This window comes from Spermophilus citellus (assembly GCF_964194105.1).
Source record: "Spermophilus citellus genome assembly, chromosome: 4".
Classification (NCBI taxonomy): Eukaryota; Metazoa; Chordata; class Mammalia; order Rodentia; family Sciuridae; genus Spermophilus; species Spermophilus citellus.
In genome coordinates this window covers 27,416,137-27,437,135 of record NC_138185.1, presented here as the reverse complement: position 1 = coordinate 27,437,135, position 20,999 = coordinate 27,416,137, and the positions used below count along the sequence as shown (strand labels likewise).

At 50.0% G+C, this 20,999-nt stretch overlaps 1 protein-coding gene across 3 annotated transcripts; it reads left to right on the top strand.

Moving 5' to 3' along the window:
• Nucleotides 1–476: 476 nt before the first annotated feature.
• On the top strand, nucleotides 477–20,787 carry SDCBP2 (syndecan binding protein 2). 3 transcript variants are annotated; one of them, XM_081291969.1, is made up of 9 exons: nucleotides 477–553; nucleotides 10,051–10,123; nucleotides 11,252–11,321; nucleotides 12,079–12,179; nucleotides 17,200–17,358; nucleotides 17,816–17,991; nucleotides 18,072–18,243; nucleotides 19,961–20,052; nucleotides 20,314–20,787. In XM_081291969.1, the coding sequence occupies exons 2-9, from the start codon at nucleotides 10,070–10,072 to the stop codon at nucleotides 20,366–20,368; spliced, it is 879 nt and encodes a 292-aa protein (XP_081148095.1). In that variant the 5' UTR covers nucleotides 477–553; nucleotides 10,051–10,069; the 3' UTR covers nucleotides 20,369–20,787. The 3 variants fall into 3 exon arrangements, with proteins under 3 accessions (XP_081148095.1, XP_081148094.1, XP_081148093.1); XM_081291968.1 differs by lacking the exon at nucleotides 477–553 and adding an exon at nucleotides 3,488–3,635; XM_081291967.1 differs by lacking the exon at nucleotides 477–553 and adding an exon at nucleotides 3,488–3,824.
• The last annotated feature ends 212 nt before the right edge of the window (nucleotides 20,788–20,999 follow it).

Below are 20,999 nucleotides of genomic sequence, written 5' to 3'. Positions count from 1 at the left end.
TAAATAAAATACAGAATAGGGCTGGGGATGTGGCTCAGTGGACGAATGCCCCTGGATTCAATCCTGGGTACCCCCCCCCAAAAAAAAAAAACAAAAGCAAAAAAACATGGAGATGGGCCCTGAGACCTCACAGTAACAGATTTCTAGAAGAAATGCTGGACCACAAGAAATGGGCACTTTTTAAGACCCAGGGGACCCATCAAACTGCCCTCCAGTCTTTTGCCATTGCCACCACCAGCAGGAGGTCTCCAACCCAAACACAGACTTCCCCAGGAAAAGAGCAGAAAGCTCACGCCCCAGTCAACAGCTCTGTGTTGACACAAGTCAGCTGTGTGCACTAACCCACCTCTAAATCCAGAGGAGGCCACCTGCCTTGTTTACCCAACCACAACTGACGTGGGCCTAGCCCAGCCCAAGGTGAGTCAGTTGCCCAAGGGGCGGGCACTACCCTTCCTAGAGCAGGAACCCAGCTGGGACAAGGGCCACTGCATTCCAGGGAGTGAGACAGACTTTGAGCAGTGGCTGGAGGACACGCAGCAGCACCTGTCTGCAGGTAAGAGCGGGGCTGTGCTGACTGGGAGAGGACTGAGTGAGCCCTGCTCTCACACCATCTCCTTGCCACCTCTCTGTCCCTTCCTTTCTGGGACTTCCAGGCAGTTTTCGTCCACCCTGCCACACTCTGAAAGTGACCTATGAATCAGGGTTTCCTCTTCTGACTCTAGCAGCCGGCCAGGTTCCGGGGCTGGTGTTCTGCGCTGCCTCCGACTTCTACCCGTACTACTGGTCTGTTTCCCAACCCCAGACCTGGGGGGCCCTCTGAATGAAAGCTGAACCTTGGCACTCACTCTGCTGCTCACCAGGAGAGCGCCAGGAGTGGAACCCACACCTGGGTCCTCACGGGAGCCCTTGGCAGCAAAGGCCCTGCTGAAGGTAGAGACGGTGTCCACAAAGAACAGGGCCCAGGTCTCTGCTTGTTACTTCTTTTCCTGAAGCTGTTTCTACAAACCACCTCCTGCCACAGCAAGGAAAACCTGCTGGGAAACAGCCAGTGGCTTGACCACTTAGGAACCAGTGTCCTCATCTGCAGGCTGGAAGTAGCCCAGCTGGGACAACAGAATGAGAACAGAAACGAGGAGTCCGCCCATGTCCTCTATGGCAGGGTCTCAGGAAGGGGCTCGGAGTGGGCTCACCGTGGGTTTTTGGCTGTCCTGGCTACTTGACATACTGTGCTTAAATTAGGAACACCTCTGCTGCTTCCCCTCTGCACAGCTGACTGCAGTCTTGTGGTCAGATGTCCCTGAGCACAGCAGGCACCCCCTCCCCAGGGCCTACGCAACAGCTGTGCCCTCATCCTGGAATGCTCCTCCTCACCCACGTCTTTAGGCCTTTCCTCACATGCCCCCCATCCTGCAGGCAGGCTCCTCTGGACCTCCTGATTCTCCACTCTCCGTCTTGCTTCACCTTCTCCCTAGCGGTTCCCACCACCTGAGAGCCCACCGAGTCATGGGGTTTTTTAATCTAGCTCCTCACTACAAAGGAACTTTCTCAAGAATCAATTCTTCTGTTCACTGCCATACTGCTGGCAGCTAGAACAGTACTTGGACTTAGTAGGCACTCAGTAAATGTGTTGGATGAATGAACTACTATTATCGATTGCCTATTATGTGATAGTTACCAAGCTAAATGTTTTCCAAATCCCTCTTTAAAAAAAATCCCCAGACAACTCTGGGGATTAGATATGGGTAATATGGGTACTATTACTCATATTATGAAAGAAATGGCACCCCAAAGGGTCTTAGCCATGCTCTGCTCTCACAAGCCAGATGCAGGTAGTCTGAGCTCAGCCTCCCTCCAAGTCCTGGCTCCTGCCCTGACTCCCTTGGGCGTTCCCATTTGGGAATATCTGTGTTTCTTGAAGTCCACAGCTTTTCCTCAGCAGGTAGTACAGCCCTGAGAGGAGGGGGTGGGGGTATGGGACTGTGGCCTAGCAACAGCCTCTTCCTTTACAACTCACCAGATCCCTAGGCTAATTTGGCCTTCAGAGCTATTCCTCCACCACCTAACCCACGCTTCCCTCCTGCACACTGTCTTCTAAAGGATGAGTTGTCCACAGGAACACGTGGGAGTCCCTGATCTTCAGCTCTTTGGAACAAAGTGTTCTCACTCTATTCAAATATGGGGGCTGAAGACCCCTTTCAGCCCTGATCTCCCAGGACCTGATTGCTAGATTGCTGTGGGTGTTATTGCTTATAAAGAAGCTCAGGGATGGGAATCTGAAAAGTACAGGGAGAGAAAAATCCTCAGGGAGACGCGAGTTAGAGGGGTTGTTTCTTTCTGGGGAACCAATTATTTGCAGGAAACCATTAAGAACTGAGTCAACTCTTCCTCGGAGATTGTAGAAGCCACCACCTTTAGGCTACCTATCAGGGCTGTTTTCTTCTCCTTCTCTAAGCTGTGGGAATGGGTAGACTGCATATCTAGTTTTCAGACTTTCTCCTGTCTCTGCTTTTCAACTCCTTTGGAAGAAATAATTGGATGCCTGTTATATGCCAGGCACTATGCTCAGCACTGTGGATTCTTAAATGACATTCTCTGAGAAGTGAGGATAAGCAAATAAATACAGCACACTGGAATTGCAACCCAGGAAATGCAAAAGGTCTTGCTCATAGTAGATGCTTAATAAACACTTATGGAATGAGCAAGGCATAGGTGATAGATTCTGTGGTCTAGAGAAAGGAGGTTTGCCCTTCTCTCCTTGGAGGGCTTAGAATTAAACCATCAGATGAATGAGGAGGAAGTTGTGAATGTCATTCAAGAGAGAGGGCACAGCACCTTTAATGGCACTGAGGCACAGCTCTCAGGTTGTTTTAGAACCAGCAAATAATTTGGGATGAATTAAAATGCACGGTGAATGAGTGCAGAGGTGATATGGGACATTATCAGGGTTAGGGTTAGGGAAATTTTATGCCAGGCTCAAGTTTGAGATTCATCCTGATAAAGAGGTGGGTATGGTTTCAAAAGGAGGGAAAGGCAGGATCGGAGGAAAACTGATTTTTGGTTCAGCCCATGGATGGACTTGGTGGGGCTGCACTGGAGGGACAGCACAGCTGGGGGAAACTTCAGTAGGAGAATCAAGAGGTAGTAACTATCCAGAGGGCAGCTGGACTCTCAGGCCTGGGCTTTGCTATCCCCCGTACTGCACTGCACACTACACTCTCATTCCCTAGAACTTTCTAGGGTCTTCTGCCTTCAGGTGGCTTTCCTAGCCTTTTTTTTTTTTAACCCTACAGTCCCAACTGCCAGAGTCCCTTGTCAAAGGGCAGTGGGTCTGATTTCACCGGAAGCCCAAGTCTCCTTCCATCCCTGGTGGTGCCTGGGGAGCATCCGCGTGAGGTGGGGGCACACGGTCAAGAGGCGCAGCGTGACGTCACGCCGGGCAGAAACGCTCTGGTCTTCAAGGGCCTTGGAGGCCAAGGGGAGCGCGGAGACTTCCTGTTCACACCAGCAACAAGCCGCGGGGAGCAGGATCTCCCAAGGCTGGCAGCAGTGGCTCGGCCTCACCCCTCTCCCCCGGAGCCCACGCGTGTCGCTCGGAGCCCAGGGCGTGGGAGCGCAGGGGCCTCGCCCACTTTAAGGTTCTTTCGACAGGCGCGGCCTCCATTCCTCGCTTGCTCTGCCGCTTTGCGGATGCCGCTAATCACGGGCGCCTGTACTGTGACTCTAATAACCCACCCAGCCGGCCTCCTACGCGGCGAGGAGGCCGCCATTTTTCGCTCCACAGCCGTGGGGCATTCTGGGAGCTGCGCTCGGCCGCTCGGGCTGAGGTGGGCGTGACACATGTGCTGAATGGGGGGGGGGCTCTGCGCAGGCGCCGTAGGCAATGCAGGCGGGAGTGGCGGGCGGGAGCCGCTAGCAGAGCGGGTCAGCTGGGAGGTGTGAGGGATGGGCTAGCTGGGGCCGGGCGTGGGGGGCGCGCCCCAGGTCTCTGCGGTGCCTCGGTCCATGGAGTTTGTGCTGGTTGCAAATTGAGGCGAGGGAAGGGGCAAGTTCATCCTGAGGCTTCATACTAGGCGATGGTTCCCTTTTGGTGAAAGAGAAACAAATCAATAGGAGGCTTTATCTATGTGGGAGGAGTAAGGGAAGTGGCAGTGATCTATAACAAACGATTGTAAAGTCAGACGGATTAGGTTGATCATGCTTGTACCCAGTTTACAAGTTCAGATTTAACAGGAGGCAATATTCAACTGAACTTTGCAACAGTTTATATTTGACATCTGGAGTCAAAGGCTTAGTATATAGGAGCGTGGAGTCACGGTGACAGCTACAACTTCAGGAAGGCTTGGGCAGGCTATTGTGCTGACACCTGTGGTGAGCAGGGTTCACAGCGATTTTCCAAAATGGTGAAGAAAACAAAGTATAACTTCCCTCAGTTAACCTATTATATGCATTTTGGGATAATACAGTGCGTGCTAAAACCAGGGATATTGTCTTTATATTTGTATATGGAACAGATTATAAACAGATTTTGTTTTGTTTTGTTTTGTTACATGACGGTTTGGTTCATCCTAGGAAGGTGGGTGTCCTCAGGATAACAGAGCTGAGCTTTACAAGGAGGAAAGTGAAAGCCCAGGCACAAAGCATCGCCCTTGGCAATATTATTATTTTTCACAAGTTATTTTTTTAATTTGTTATTTTTGATATATACATGACAGTACGTTGAATTTTGACATATTATACACATATGGAGTATAACTTCCCATTCTTGTGTTTGTACACAAGTTGAGTTTCACTGGTGGTGTGTTCATATATGAAGATAGAAAAGTCATGTCAGATGCATTCCACTGTCTTTCCTATTCCCACCCCTCCCTTCCTTTCATTCCCCTTTGTCTAATGAACTTCTGTTCTTCCCTCCCCACCCCCTTACTGTATGTTAGTGGCAGTGTATCAGAGAAAACATTCAGCCTTGCCTTTTTGGGATTGACGTATTTCACTTAGCATGATAGTTTCCAGTTCCATTCATTTACTAGGAAATGCCATAATTTCATTCTTCTTTATGGCATTAATTTCATTCTTCTGAGTATTATTGTGTATACATACCACATTTTCTCTATCCATTTATCTCTTGAAGAGTTTTCACAATTAAAACGCTCAGGGGGTCACTCCAGGGAAACTGGGCTAACTGGGCTGTGTAAAATGACCACATAAGAGACACAAATACCTTTTTCTCTGGGGTCGCTGTGACAGCTTCTCTGACCTTAAGGGTCCACAGGAAGAGAGAGAGCACGCGCTGACCCCTTTTATTGAGGAGAAGCTATTCAAATGAGGCAAGGGGTCAGGTTTCAGAGGGCTGAGTCTATCTTCATGATGTCCACTATCAGCAGGTTGACTAACAATTAGGTAGGCCATACCCAAAGTCACAGTAAGAGAAGGGGACACACACAAGGCACTTCCATGGAACATTATCCTAAACAGGGCAAGGGGTTATATTACAAAGGAGCAGGTGATCATAGCTCCACCCATGGGGCTATAGGAAGACACAGCCTGGCACCGGCAGGAAGACAAATTCAGGAAGAGCAGGGCAGTCTAGCAGCATGGGTGCCTGAGGCCACATCGCCCAGCAGGGGAGTTAACTCAGTCACGTGGGAGGTTGGTGTCCTACAGAGGGACCTAGTTTGGTTCCATAGCTTAGCTATTGTGAATTGAGCTGCTATAAACATTGATGTGGCTAAATCACTGTAGTAGGCTGATTTTAAGTCCTTTGGGTGTATACCAAAGAGTGGGTTAGCTGGGTCAAATGGTAGTTCCCTTCTAAGTTTTCTGAGGAAACTCCATACTGCTTTCCAGAGTGGCTGCACCAATTTTCAGTCCTACCAGCAATGTATGAGTGTGCCTTTTCTCTAAATCCTCACCAACATTTATTGTTACTTGTATTCTGGATAATGGCCATTCTGACTGCAGTGAAATGGAATCTCAGTAGTTTTAATTTGCATTTCTCTAATTGCTAGAGATGTTGAACATTTTTTTTCATATATTTGTTGACTGGTTATATTTCTTCTTCTGTGAAGTGCCTGTTCATTTGACCATTTATTGATTGGTTATTTGGGGGGGTTAAGTTTTTTGAATTTTTTATATATTCTGGAGATTAATGCTCTATCTGGGGTGCAGGTGGCAAAGATTTTCTCCCATTCTGTAGGCTTCTCTTCACATTCTTGATTGTTTTCTTTGCTATGAAGAAGCTTTTTAATTTGATTCCATCCCATTTATTGATTCTTGATTTTACATGTTGCATTTTAGGAGTTTTATTGAGGAAGTCTGTTCCTAAATGGATGTGATGGAGATCTGGGCCTAGTTTTTCTTCTGGTAGACACAGGGTCTCTGGTCTAATGCCAAGGTCCTTGACACTTAGAGTTGAGTTTTGTGCAGGGTGAGAGAGAGGGGTCTAATTTCATTTTGCTACATATGGATTTCCAGTTTTCCCAGCACCATTTGTTGGAAAGGTGATCTTTTCTCCAATTTATGTTTATGGCGCCTTGTCTAGTATGAGATGACTTGAAATACTTCTTTTTTTATTTTACTTTATTTTATCGTGGTGCTGGGGATTGAATCAGCCCCTCTTGCCACTAGCCAAGCCCTCTACCACTGAGCTATATTCCCCAGCCCCTAAAATACTACTCTTAATAGAGGAATAATGTTAATAATTACCACTTATAAAAAGAGACAGAGAGGGGTTGTAAATCTGCATATCTAATCTCGCATTATGCCTTGACCAGAATCACAAGGGAAGCCTGGGGGCTCTTCCCAGTGTCGGCCTCTGGGGAAGAGACTTGAACTACAGGAGGGGGTGGGGTGGGGGGTAGGCTCTCTCTTCACATTGTTCCCCTTGCTGTGAAGAAGCTTTTTAGTTTGATTCCATTCCATTTATTGATTCTTGACTTTACTTCTTGCAATTATAGGAGTCTTGTTGAGGAAGTTGGTTCCTAAGCTTTGGCAATGTTATTGCATTCGTATCCATGCTAAGGGCTAGAAGCTCGGCCATGAGTGAAAAGGCCCAGTTGCTGCCTCTTGGGACTCCCGATTTAATGAGGCAGTTGGATAGGTAAAGAGATGACCACAGGAGCAGTGAATGACCAACAGGAGTAAGGGCATGGGGCAGTAGCTACCAGGAGCACAAATCAAGTGGGCTTCCTGCAAGAAGGGTCCCTTGATGTTGGACTTGAAAATTATTAGGATCTAGCCAGGCAAGATGAGGAGGCCGATGGGTCATTCCAGATAGAAGGAATGACACACACAAAGGCCTGAAGACAAGGGACAATAACATTCATTCAAATATCTGAAACTAGCCTATCACAACTGGGACTGAATGAAGGAATTGGGACGATGCGTGGCAAGAAAAGAAGCCGGAGAGTGAGGCCACTGTTGCCAACAGATGTCCCCTGGGTCTTGATTCTGTCTAGAACAGTGGCTTGGGTGTAAGGGACAATACAGAGTGGTGGGGCCTGAGGTGCCCTGGAGTCTGCTGCTTCTCCACCATAGATAGCTACTCAGATGCGGGCCAGGAGCAACAAAGCTTCCTGTCTTTGTTTGTTTGTTTTTAGGAGCAATGGGAAATATAGATTATAAACGCAGGGTCTTGAGTTTTGCATTTAGGCCACTAATTTGAATGTTACATACTCTGCAAGGTTCGTTACATACTCTACAATCTGTTTACAGCTAGCTCATGGGGCGCCTGTTCCAATCTCCGGAGGAATCAGGACGTCCCTGTGGGCCATTTTAGGAAACAAAGGTCACATTCTGAGGGCAGTGGCATGCCACCTAGGGACACCACGCAGGGCCACAACACCTGAGGCGCCCTCTGGGAGCATCCACAGGGGGGAGGTAAAGACTCGTTGGAGGATGTTGTGGCCCTGGGGAGGGACCGGGAGATGAAGGAGGTCTGCCCAACACAATGTGTGGGGGAGGGGACTTGATACAGACTGGAAGGGTGGGGGGTGGGGGTCAGGGATGACGGGGTGGGGCAGCATGTGCACTGTGGGAAGGAACAGTGACACGTGTGGATGTTCTTGGTGCCCATGGATCACTGAGGGAAGTGCCCAAAGGAACTGGTCCCTAGGAGCAGGCCAGAGTCACATTTCCCTTGGCACAGCCCACCCAGTCCCCTGTGCCACCATCAGGCCTTCCTTTATCACATGCACCTGTCACATGTAGGCAACAGGACACACCTTGACCCTGAGAACCTGCCGTCCCCCTGGGAAAACAGACTGAGGACAGTTGAAAAGTTCAGGGTGGGAGGCTGGCCAGAGCCTGTCCCTAAGGGCAGGCCCAGGGTGAGAGGGACAGTGACCTTTCTACCAGGAGCACCTTTCTGCAGGATTCAGGGTGATCGGGGGTGGGGCAGGTCTCGGGCTGGGGTGGAGGTGGAGGTGTGCAGAGCCAGGGGTGAGAGGGTCAAGGGGATGAGTCCAGAAAGACCAATAAAGATTCCCTTCCTGCATTTTATCTAGCAAGGAGACAAAGCATTTCTCAAACGGCTGTGACTCCTGTCACCACTGGCCGGACTGGCAACTATAAAACCACACAAACACAGAAATACCTTTTTGGGGGTCAGGGACAGCTCTGAGCCCTCAGGTGTCAGCTCCCGTGCAGGAAGGCAAGGTGAGCAAGGGAGGCAAGAGAGAGAGGGCACAACAGAAACCCCCCTATTTATGGAGGAAAAGCCATCATAGAATATTCCACCCAAATAAGGCAACGGTTTGGATTTCGAAGGGTGGAGTCTTGCTTGGTGATGTCTTGTGATCCCCAGGTTGATTGACATCTTGGAAAGCCACACCCATCTCAGGTGCTGTGTGGGATCACGGGCAGAGGGAGAGAAAAGGCACACATACGCACAGCCCAATCAGGCTGCAACGTCAGGCCAGTCCCCTCATAGGGCTCAAATGCGCATAGCTCACACACAGGGCCCATGGATGGCTCATGACAGATTCCTTTGAATTTCTCTGGGCATCTTGCTTAGGGGCTCTACTGAGTCTTGCTGTTAGCAAGTGTTCTCAGTTGCCCACCACCCCAGTCTACCTTTGTGGACCAAGCTCTGTCCAGTGATTGAATTTTGCCTGTTTGTATGTATGTTAGGGGTGTGTGTGTGTGTGTGTGTGTGTGTGTGTGTTTCTGGAGATGGAACCCAGTGCCTCACAAAGGCTAAATAAGTGCTATATACTACTAGACTATACTCCCAGTCCCCGTGTGCATATTTTTAATGAATTTTAAGGATCTTACTTCATTTTAGCTAAGATCAGAAGTTGCCAGGGTGTCTGGAAATCAGTGGTATACAGTGGATCTCAAATATCCAGAGGTGTGTGGAAGGTGAGGGATGGAGGGACTTGGAATGCCCTGCTGCCTTTGCCATTTGTAGTTGTGAGATGATTCTGTGCATACCCCTAACCTAGACCTGGTATATACCAGGTCCTTTATATATGCCTGCTGGGTTATATTTAGATCTTGAGTGATCTGACCTTTGACAGATGGCAGGGGAGAATGTGGTTCATGATTCTGCCCTTCCTCCTAGCATATCCTGGCTGATCCCCTGGGCCTGGGTTCTAAGCCAAACATAGTTGGATGTGTAGAGACTATGAGCTTTGGAGTCAAACAGACTGGCTCAAAACCTAGCCTCCCATTTCTTTCTTCTTTTCTCCCCCCGCCCTCTGCTTTCTCCTGGGCATTACACTCAGGGGTGCTTTACATCCCCTGACCTTTCACCTCTCTATATCCCCAGATATTTTTAATTTTTAATTTTGAGATATGTCTCTCCAAATTGCTGAGAGTCTTGCTAAACTGCTGAGGCTGGCCTCGAACTTGCAATTTTCCTCAGCCTCCCCAGGCATGTACCACTATGCTCAGCCAGTCCTCCCATTTCTAAAACAGGGATAATAACACCCCCTGATGATTTTCTCATATCCAGGAATGCTGAGTGGCATATGGGGCAGAAGCCTGATGTCTGCGCCTCTCCTCAGGAAGGTGGGAGATGCATCCTCAGCCCCTCACTCTCTCTCTCTGCAGGGTGTCCCAGGGAGCAGCCATGTCCACCCTGTACCCATCTCTGGAGGACCTGAAGGTGGACCAAGTCATCCAGGTAAGCCACCAGGCCCCATTAGCCTGGGTTCCTTGGCTGAGGCCTTGGGGGTGACCCCCGGGTAACTAAGGGAGACTTTCCTGGAAGGCGCTGGGTGCTGTGGACCCTGGGCACTCCTGGGAGTCCCTGTGGCCTGCAAGTCCCACTGCAGGGGCTGGGCAGGGAAGGCATCCAGAGCCAGGGCCAGCGGAGCCACAGCAGGAGTGGGAAGGACCAAGGAGCCACCGACATGCCTTTCAGGCCCAGCTCTGTCCCCACACTTCCTGCTACAGGTGGACCCTGTGGTGCCAGGGCCAGCTCCATGGGAAACCCAGAGGGTGTGGCCTTGGTGTGTCCAGCTTCTTCCTCCCTCCATCCCACTGCCCTGGGGTCCCAGAGCACTTTGAGAATTTGAGCCTTTCCCACTGAGAACTTGTTCAGGAGGTTGGCCTTGGTGTTCTGGCTGCCACAGGCAAAAAATGGATGGTGACATTTGGTGGGTCATTGGCCCCAGGAGAACCTCCTCTCAGAAAGATGTCTAGCTACAGAGGCCACTTTTTTGAAAAAAAAAAATTTATTTTAATTAATACATAGTAACTGTAGCTATTTATGGGGCACAGCATAACATTTCACTACCTCTACACTGTGTAAGGGTCCGATAAGGGCGGCTCGCACGTGTATCACTGCAGACATTTACCATTCGTTGTGTTGGGAACACTTACAACCCTCTCTGCTCGCTATTTTTAAATATTTGATCCCTTACTCTCAACCATTGTTTCCTGACTATGCTGTAGAACATTCGAATGTATTCCTCCTGTCCCGCTGCACCCCTGCACCCTTTAACAATCCTCTCTCCAACCCTCTCCCTGCCCCATACCCTCCCAGGGCCCTAAGAACTACACTTCTATTCTCTACTTCTTTGAAATTGAATGTGGGAGTGAGAACTTGCAGTATTGGGCTTTCTGGGCCCCACTAATTAACAGAGCGTAGAAGCCACCTGTAGGCCACAGAGCCTGGAGAGCTCCAGGGCACCCCCATCCCAGGCCCACATTTGTACCCAATTCCCAGACTCCCCTGCTCAGGGAGCCCCAGGTTCTGAGGATCCCGGGGCCCTGGCCATAGCTGACGGAACTCCTTGCCCCTGCCCAGGCCCAGGCCAGAGCCTTGCCCAGGATGGCCGCCCTGCCTGCCCAGGAGACAGCTGTGTCCCCACCCTCAGGTGAGTGAGCCTGACACAAATGTTCACACCTAACACCCCAGCTGGCACTACTGGTCCTGGTGGGTCCCCATCACCAGAAAGGACATAGAGGATTCTGCTCCCAGGATGGGGCAGGTCCTGCTTGCCTGGGTCTCGGGGTAGTCTTGACCTTGAGAACCCAGCCTCACGTTTCTGGACACTTCTGGACACTTCCTCTCTCCTTCTATTATGTGAGGGCTTTATGCACATTTTGCTCTCTCCAGAACCCTTGGAGGGGACACTGGCCGACTGGTTTAGTGAGGGCCACCACCGGAGGAAGCGTGCGGACACCAGATGTTCATGGTGCCCCCTGAAGGCGCTCCTGCATTTTGAGTCAGTTCTGTAATAGAAACTTGAACTCAAGCTCCATCTTGCCCTCTACCCTGTGCAGGTTCTCTGGGGGTTGCCCTGGGCTCAGAGTCCTTCCTCCATGACTGTGGACCCCACCTGGCCCCCACTAGCTTTGTGCTGGATGTTTGGCTGATGCCAAAGTCAGTGGAGTCAAATTCCAGAGTGGTCCCCGAGGGCCCCTGAGGCCCAGGCTGCTCCAGGACAAAGGCAGGCTCCCTTCCCCATGCGCAGCTCATCCTCTGAGCCAGTCTGCATCAGCAGCAGTGTCCCGGGGTGCTCAGCACAGGGAATAACAGTATCCCCAGGTTCCATTTTTTACTAAGAATGGATGGCCAGGCATGGCGGAGCACATGCTCTTGAGTGACCTTTCTTCCTCCTCTCCCATCAGTTTTGTACCCAAACCTAGCGGAATTGGAGAGCTACATGGGTCTTTCCCTCTCCAGCCGAGAAGTCCAGCAGAGCCTGCCCCAGATGCCAGAGGGCGACTGTGTGAGTGTCTGTCTTCTGTCCAGCCATGGCTCAGGACGTCCCGAGCCCCCCTTCCCCCCAGTCTCATCTTTTCTCTGTGTTTGAGTCTCCTTTCTCCGCTGGGTTCTTATTTATGGGTCTGTTTCTTAGCGGCACTTTTCATTTTGAGCCTTTATGGGAAGCATTCCGGGGCTTCATGTCTTCCCTGCCCCTTGACCTGTGGCTTCAGGCTGCTGGTCTGACACAGCTGGATGCAAAGAAAAGACATTAGAGCCAGTAGGAGCCTGGGACATCTAATGCTATGGCCACCTGTGACTCAGCAGCAATGGCAGGTGCTCACACCCTGATGTGCTCCCCAAGTCCAACAATACTTGATTCCTGCTTTTCATGGTTTCGAGAGCAAACCAAACTGTCACATGAAATGCTCCTGAAAACGCATTCACTGATAGGACCCCTTGCAATCAGCTCTGGCATCCCTGTGACCCATCTGTCAATGTCCCCATTGTTTAGCTTCTCCCCGAGCCAATGCAATTGATTGCAGAGAACAATTTCACCTCTTGCCAAGGCTGCAGGATTTCCTGAAGCTGATGCAAGTGACAGTAGCCATATGTAAATCCACGGATGAGTGAGGACTTGACAGGAGGAAATCATTAAGGATGAGGACACGTGGGACCCTGGGGAAAACCGGTGACTCCCTACGGTCTTTTTCCTAAATGACCTCCTTGATAGTCATGCTGTGAAATACAACCAGGAAGCAAAGAAGGTCATGTTGGGTAATTAGGACATAAATGCATTCAGTCTAGGTCATAATAATATAAGAGGATAAGATGTATTTTTGTAATTGAAGGCTCTTGCATTGTGTTTTACTTTTTATTTTACCTACTTATCACTTTTTGTGATGCTAGGCATTGAACCTGGGGCTCCCACATGGTAGGAAACTGCCCCACCACTGAGCTGCATTCCAGCCCCAAACCTTTCACTTTTAAATAATAGGTTTAAGTCAGGCAAGGTGGCACAAGCCTGTAATCGCAGCAGGTTGGGAGGGTTAAGCAGGAGGACCGAAAGTTTGAGGCCAATGTTTGCACTTAGTGAGGCCCTAAGCAATTTAGTGTGAGACTCTGCCTCAAAATTTAAAAAAGTAAAAATAAAAAAAAATAAAAGGTCTGGGGATATGGTTCAGTGGTTAAGTACCCCTGGGTTCAATCCCCAGTAAAAAATAAATAATAGGCTCACAGGCAGTTGCAAATATAGTATAGAGAAGTATATTTCACTGGTTATGTTTTGTTGATCTCTTTGTTCTTTTGCAGTACAGGGATCAAACCCAGGCTCTCACGCATGCTGGCCAGCCCTGCCACTGAGCAGCACCCCCACTCACTGGTTCCGATTTACATAACCATAGCCCTACCTCAAAACCAGGAGTTTGACTCTGGTGCAATGAATGCCTGCAGGTCTGTGTCATTTTGTCACATGTTTAAATACACGGAACCACAGCACAGTCAAGGATGAACCACTTCAGCCCCAGAGACTCACTCCTGCCGCTGCTTTGGAATCCTGCTCACTCCCACCTCCACACCCTCCCCAACCACTAGTTTATTTTTCCATCTGTATAATTTTGTCACTTTGAAATATTACATATTATAATGTGACTTTCTGAGATTGGCTTTTTTTTTTTTTTTTTTTGGTACCGGGGATTGAACTCAGGGACACTCAACCACTGAGTCACATCCCCAGCCCAATTTTGTATTTCATTTAGAGTCAGGGTCTCACTGAGTTGCTTACTGCCTCACTTTTGCTGAGGCTGGCTTTGAACTTGTGATCCTCCTGCCTCAGCCTCCTGAACCTCTGGGATTAACAGGCGTGCACCACAGCACCTGGCAAGATTGGCTTTTTTTTTTTTTTACTCAATATGTCTTTGATGTCCATGCCCGTCATCATATGTGTCAGTAGTTCATATCATTTTTCTATCTATGTGTTTATTTATTTACTTATTTTTGATACTAGGGATTGAATCCAGGAGTATTTTACCATCTAGCCACACCCCCAGCCCTTTTAATTTTTTTTATTGTGAGACAGGGTCTTGCATAGGGCCTCACTAAATTGTTGAGGCTGGCCTTGAACTTGGGATCCTCCTGCCTCAGCCTCCTGAGTCACTGGGATTAGAGATGTACACTGTCATGCCCAGCAGTTTATTCCTTTTTATTGCTGAAATATTCTGCCATTCAATGTAACAGTGTTTGTTTAACCTGTTGAAATACATTTTAGTTGTTCCAGTTTTTGATTATTACAAACAAAGCTGTTCATGTATAGGTTTTTGTATAGACATATTTTATTTTCTTCTTATTTATTTTTGAGGATTTTACAAAGTTGCTTAGGGCCTCACTAAATTGCCCAGGCTGGCCTCAAACTTGCAATCCTCCTGCCTGAGCCTCCTGAGTTGCTGAGTACAGGCATGTACTGCTGCACCCAGCTTGCACTTTTCCCTCCTCACTCTTCCCTTCCTTTCTCCTCTTTCTTCTTGTTATAAACGCTCAAAGTGCACTGGGCACAGTGGCACATGCCTATAATCCCAGCAATTTGGGAGGCTGAGGCAGGAGGATCACAAGTTTGAGGCCAGTCTGGGCAACTTAATGAGGCCCTAAGAAATTTAGTGAGACCTTCTTTCAAAATAAAATGTAAAAAGGGTGGGGGATGTAGGTCAGTGGTTAAGCACCCTGGGTTCAATCCCTGGTACCAAAAAAATAAATAAATAAATAAAGATTAAAAATTGCCCAGACAATTACTAAGTACAGTTACTAAGTTATATGGTAAATGTATAGTAATAAAAAAAACTGTCAAAGTATTTTTCAGAGAGGACATGTCACTTTACTTTCCTTTCAGCCATGCATGAGTGCTCCTGTCTCTCCACCTCCTCTCCAGCATTTGGTGTTAGCATCGTTTTTTCATTTTAGTCACATGGTCGGTGTAGTGACGCCTCACTTTGGTCTTAATTTACATTTCCTAATGGCTAGTGATGTTGACTATTTTTTCATGAATTGTAATTACATAATTTTTAAGTCCAGTGTTGGGAATTCTTTATATATTCTAGAGTCCTTTGTCAAATATGTGGTTTGCAAATATTTTCTCTGAGTCTTCTCTCCTCCCTCCCCTCCCCACCCCCTCCCCTCTCTCAATCCTCCTGCCTCAGCCTCCTGAATCTCTGGAATATAGGCATGCACCACCACACCTTACTCTTTTTATACTTTTTTTTTAGTATGTATTTTTATAGTTGTAGTTGGACACAATACCTTTGTTTTATTTATTTATTTTTTTTAATGTGGTGCTGAGGATCAAACCCAGGGCCTCGCACATGCAAGGCGAGTGCTCTACCGCTGAGCCACAACCCCAGCCCGCTCTTTTCCTACTCTTAATGGGGGTGGAGTCTTTTGCAAAACAAAAGTTTTAATTTTGACAAGGCCAAAATTTTGACTTTTTTTCTTTTGTGTTTCATACTTTAGATTATCATCTAAGAAATTCTTGGCAAGTCCTGGTTCCTGAAGATTTTCTTCTTTATGTTCTAAAACTGTTACAGTTTTATGTTTTACATGAAATTTATGACTGACTTTGAGCTAAATTTTGTATAAGGTGTGAAATTTAGGTCAAGGGTCACGTTTTTTGCCCCTGGATGACCAACCACTCCAGCTGTTCCAGCTGATTGTTGGGAGAGTCCCCCCTGTTCCCCCGGGCTGCTCTGCACCTCTGCAGCAAAGCCCTTGTCCTTTCTTGTGTGAGGCTATTTCTGAATGCTTGATTCTGTCCCATTGATCCGTGTGTCCAGTATCACACTGTCTTATAGAAGAAATCTTGAAATTTGGTGGAGAAATTCCTCTCCTTTTGTTCTTTTTATCCAAATTGTTTTATTCTAAAATTTTGTTGTCTTCCCATAAAAAGTTTAGACTAACTGCACCTGTATCTACAAAATATTTATATACATTTGTTGGAAATTATATTATATTTGTATATCACTTTGGGAAAACTTTATAACCATACTAGTTTTTCAACCCATGGATACTCTTCTATTTTTTTAGGTTTTCTTTGACCACTTATCAGTATTAGGTTGTTTTGTTACAGTTTCAGTATATGTTTTGTTAGACTTATGCCTAAATATCTCCCCTATTTCAAATTATTATAAGTGATATTTTATTTTTAGTTTAAGTTTCTACTCGTACTTGTTAATACACAGAAGTATCACACATATTTTGAGACTAGGTCCTGCTGTCAGCCCAGGCAGGCACAGAACTCCTGGGTTCATGGGATCCTCCTGCTTCAGCCTCTGCAGTAGCTGGGTCTAACAAGCCCAATTCTCTGTACCTGTGGCTCGAAGCATTGATTTTCTCACAGTTGACTTGTATCTTATGACCTTGCTGAGCTAATTTGTTGGATGTAGGAGTTTACTTGTAGATTCCTTGGGATTTCCTAGTAGACTGTGATGTCATCAATGAATAAGAACAGTTAGATTCCTTCTTTCTGGTCTGTATGCCTTTTATTCTCTTTTTTCTTGCCTTATTGCGCTGGTTAGCGCTTCCAGTACTATGTTCAGTAGATGAGTGAGAATAGACATCTTTGCCTTGTTCTGCACTTTATGAGGAAGCATTTGTTAATCTTTATATTTTGGGGTTCATTTTTTTAAGAATGAGAATTATACTGAGCCTTTTCATGCGCCACTGCTCACTATTTACCATATTATTTTTCTATTTTAAGTGAATTTGAAGGGATCTCTTCCTGATATCAAGTTGCCTTGGAAAACGTGCCCCCCTCCCTTCTCTGGGGCCCCACCACCCTTTCTCAGCCCATTTTTAGGGACATGGGCTTTGATGCCCTCTAGTGGCTTCCTGGAGCCACGGCGCCTCCCAGCCCCTGCGGAGCCGTGTGTGGTCTGGGGTGGATCTGGGCTCCCAGGGACTGCTGGGTCCTCCTTTGCTCTTTCCTACCCGCCAGCCCAGAGACCCCTGAGGCCTTAAGCTCCTGGGGTTGGCCTGACTCCCTGTGCCCCTGATGGCTGCAGGAGGCGATCTCCAGTCTCTTGCCTGGCCAGGTGGTGGCACCGGTGTCCGGGAACAACCTAGGCGTGAAGCGCGCGGAGATCAAGCCCGGGGTGCGGGAGATCCACCTGTGCAAAGACGAGCGCGGCAAGACGGGGCTGCGGCTGCGGGCCATCGACAAGGTAGGCGCGGCGGCGGGACACGACCCCTGGTGAGAAAGCGCGCCAGCCCGAGAGGGCACCGCAGTGAGGAGGGGGCAGATGGGGCATCCTGACCCAAGACCCGGGGCTGGGCTAGGTTGCGGCAGGGACCCTCCACCACCCCTTCTGGGCTCCCGTTGGTCCGTGGCTCCCTGGGGAGCCATGCCTCCCCCCGCCCCCAGGCACCCCACCACCCAGGGATCAGCTTCCTGGCAACTGACCGTGAAAGCTGAGAAAGCCATGCCTCTGGAGGGGCGTGTACTGGAGGGGTCGCCGTGCAGCCTCTGGCCAGGGTTCAAATCCTGACCCAGCTTCCCCCAGCTGTGTGGCCTGCCCTGCTTCCTCCCCAGGAAGATGGGGTGACCGTGTTACCTGCCCCGCAGGGTCGAGGCCCCCGGGCTCAGGGCGGCAGGGGCTGACTCTAGGCTGCCTTCCCCAGGGGCTCTTCGTGCAGCTGGTCCAGGCCAACACCCCTGCCTCCCTTGTGGGGCTGCGCTTCGGGGACCAGATCCTGCAGGTCGATGGGCGGGACTGCGCTGGGTGGAGCACGGAAAAGGCCCACCGGGCGCTGAAGAAGGCCTCGCCTGAGAAGATCGTCATGGTCATTAGGGACAGGTGAGCAGCCAGAGCCCCAGAGCCCCTCTGCCTAGTTCCAGCCACGTCCCCAGGCCCAGCTCACTCTCCCTCTCTGCCAGACCATTCCAGCGGACGGTCACCATGCACAAGGACAGCTTGGGCCACGTGGGCTTCTTCATCAAGAAGGGGAAAGTGGTCTCTGTGGTCAAAGGGAGCTCTGCGGCCTGCAATGGGCTCCTCACCAACCACTATGTGTGCGAGGTGAACGGGCAGAACGTCATCGGACTGAAGGTAGGCGGTGGCCGCTCTCCGTGGGCTCGGGGGAGACCCTGGGGTGGGAGGGCTGGTATCTGGACAGGCTGCCGCCCCTCCCCTCCCCATGCAGTTTCCTCCTCCTAAGGTTTCAGTAAGACCCTGTGCCTAGAGCTCTGCAGGGCACCAGGCACAGGGCAGTGCTCAGTAAGTACTAGCTACTGTGACTAACCCCAGGCGCTGAGGGCAGAGGGGCGTGGCAATGCATGTGAGGACAGGGGCACCCCAAGGTGCCCGCTGCATGGACACCTCTTTCTCTGCATGGTGCTCCTGGTTGCATGTTGATCACTTCTGATCTTTGTTCCTTTTTCAAAGGTGGTGGTGAGTTTGAAAATCCAGAAGGTGCAAGGAGGGGTGGGCGCTGTGCATCTGGAATGGGGGTGTCTTGGGGGAATGGACCAAGGATGATGAGTCATATGGTCCTGAACAAGTGAAAGTGGCTTTATCCTGACTTGATACCACTTGGACTCAGAGTGGCTCTCAAACCCAGTTGTGACATAGAGGGAGCGCCCCCTCCTGTCCATGTCCAGTGCTTTGGTACTTGTGGGGCAGAGCTCCCCCCACAGAAGTGGTGTGAGTAGTGGCATCTCACTCCTCAGCTGACACAAGCCATTCCTGTCACATGTTTGCTTCCTTATGCCTGACAGTCTCCCCCACCTTCCTTGGAGTTTGTTCTTCATGACTGTTGTGGTCAGGAAGTTCTTCCTAATATCTGTCCAGTATCCCACCTACTGCATCATCTCCCTTTTCTCAGACATGACAACTAAAAAGTGCTTAAAAAGTTGAGTATAGTAATATGGATTCTGAGTAGCTGGAGAGCCCTGATATTAGTGAACTCCTCCTTTGAGAGCATTACAGTTCTTCCTTCCTAACTCTTCTGGAAGTCAGTCCTGCTAAGATGGGATTCTGTCATCTGCATGGATGGCTCAAGGCATGGTCGTGAGTTTGTCAGTCACTGTCCCAGGCCATGTCTCTGTGAGGCCTTAGGGAGGAGTTTGTCCTTCTCCCGAGAGGCTCTAAATGGCTCGTTTCTTCACTGGTCTCTCTGAAGTTTATTTCACTCTGTGGCTGTCGCTAGTCCCACCTGGCACATTCGCTCCCATTTATTCTGGAACAACTAAGAGAACACAGCCAGGGACAGATGTGCAAAGTAACGGTCACCAGGCCCTGAGTCCGGGCCAGAGGCTCCGATGGCCCCGGCTGTTGTGTTGGGCTGCTGGGCACAGGCTGCTCAGAGACTTCAGGTTTGTCCTCCTCATGGTCGCAGATGTAGGGGACAGCACCCACCTGGCCTGTCTGGCCACACGAGCGGGGGTCAGGTGTGCTTACTGTCTCCCACTGCAGGGTTCTTCTTTTTGGGCTTTAGAACCCAAACCCCAGTGTGACTGGGGCCAGGGAGATGGGGTGGCAATGTGGGCCCTCGCAAGGGGAAGGAGGCTCTGTCTATGAGGCCGTGTTGCGTGCCTGGCCCACGCAGCTGGCCTTCGCGGGCGGGGGAGGGGACTGCACGCTCCTTTGACCCTGGAGATCCTCAGATGGGAGGCCCACGTCCTTGCTCAAGCCAGACTGTGCCTAACCCTTGCCAAGCAGGTTCAGGGGCCCAGGTGGCCTGGCCCCTGCAGTTGGGCATCAGTGGCCTGTGGCAGTATCTCTGGCCCCGGCCCTCAGGGAGACCATTCACTCACCTCCTATCCAGGACAAAGCGATCATGGAGATTCTGGCCTCAGCGGGAAACGTCATCACCCTGACCCTCATTCCCACTGTGATCTACGAGCACATGGTCAAAAAGTAAGGAGCGCCCTCCTCGTCCCCCCGCCCCCGGGGCCACCTGGCTTAGCCACCCTGGCTTTTCCAAGGCTGACCCAGGGGGCAGGCCCAGCTTGCCCCACCTCCTCTCTCTTCCCCTTTCTCCGAGGTGGCTGGTGGCTTCTGGGGATCTGAAAGTTTTAGAACAGGGGTGAATGCCCCCCTGGGGTGCACAGGCTCGGGGGGCTGGGCAGGGAGAAGGAGCTTCCAGTGTCCACCACTGTCACCATTGCCACTGTCTAGGTTGTCCCCGACGCTTCTCCACCACACCATGGACCACTCCATCCCAGATGTCTGAAGCTGCAGGAGGGCAGCTCAGCCATCCCACCCTCCTGCAGGAAAGGGCAGTGACCTCTTGGATGACAGGTTGCAGCTGGCTGCCTCCTGGGGTGGGGTCTTGAGGGGAGCACGTTTCAGGTGGGTGGCACTGGATGGCGTGAGTCTGTCACTCAGGCACGGAGGTCTCTGGGAGTCTCCCTCCTAACCAGGCCGCGGCCCCAGCAGTACCCGATGCAGCCCATTCTCTGCACTTATTTACATGCTGGGCATGTGGACGGGCCAGCCAGACGCCTCTTAGAGTCATAGCTGAGTCCTTGGAAGACTTTGCCTCTGCCAGGGAAACAGCCCCGCAGTTTGAGAGACAGAACCACATTCTTTGTGAGAATCTCGCCTTCGCCTTCCCTTGCTTTTTGCTGCAGACTGAGCACAGATGGTCAGTTACGACCCTTGACTGTCTTTGGAATAAAGATTTGATTGGCAACACAATCCCTTCCTCAAAGGTCATTGGGAATTCCAGAATCCTTGGTCCCGGGACACGCCAGGGCTGGTGTTCTTTGAAACAGTGGTGACACTCAGGCCTTTCTACACATCCCCTCTGAGAGGGGTGACTTGGCCCTGCCTCCGCCAGGTACTGCCAGCTAGTCTGGCGC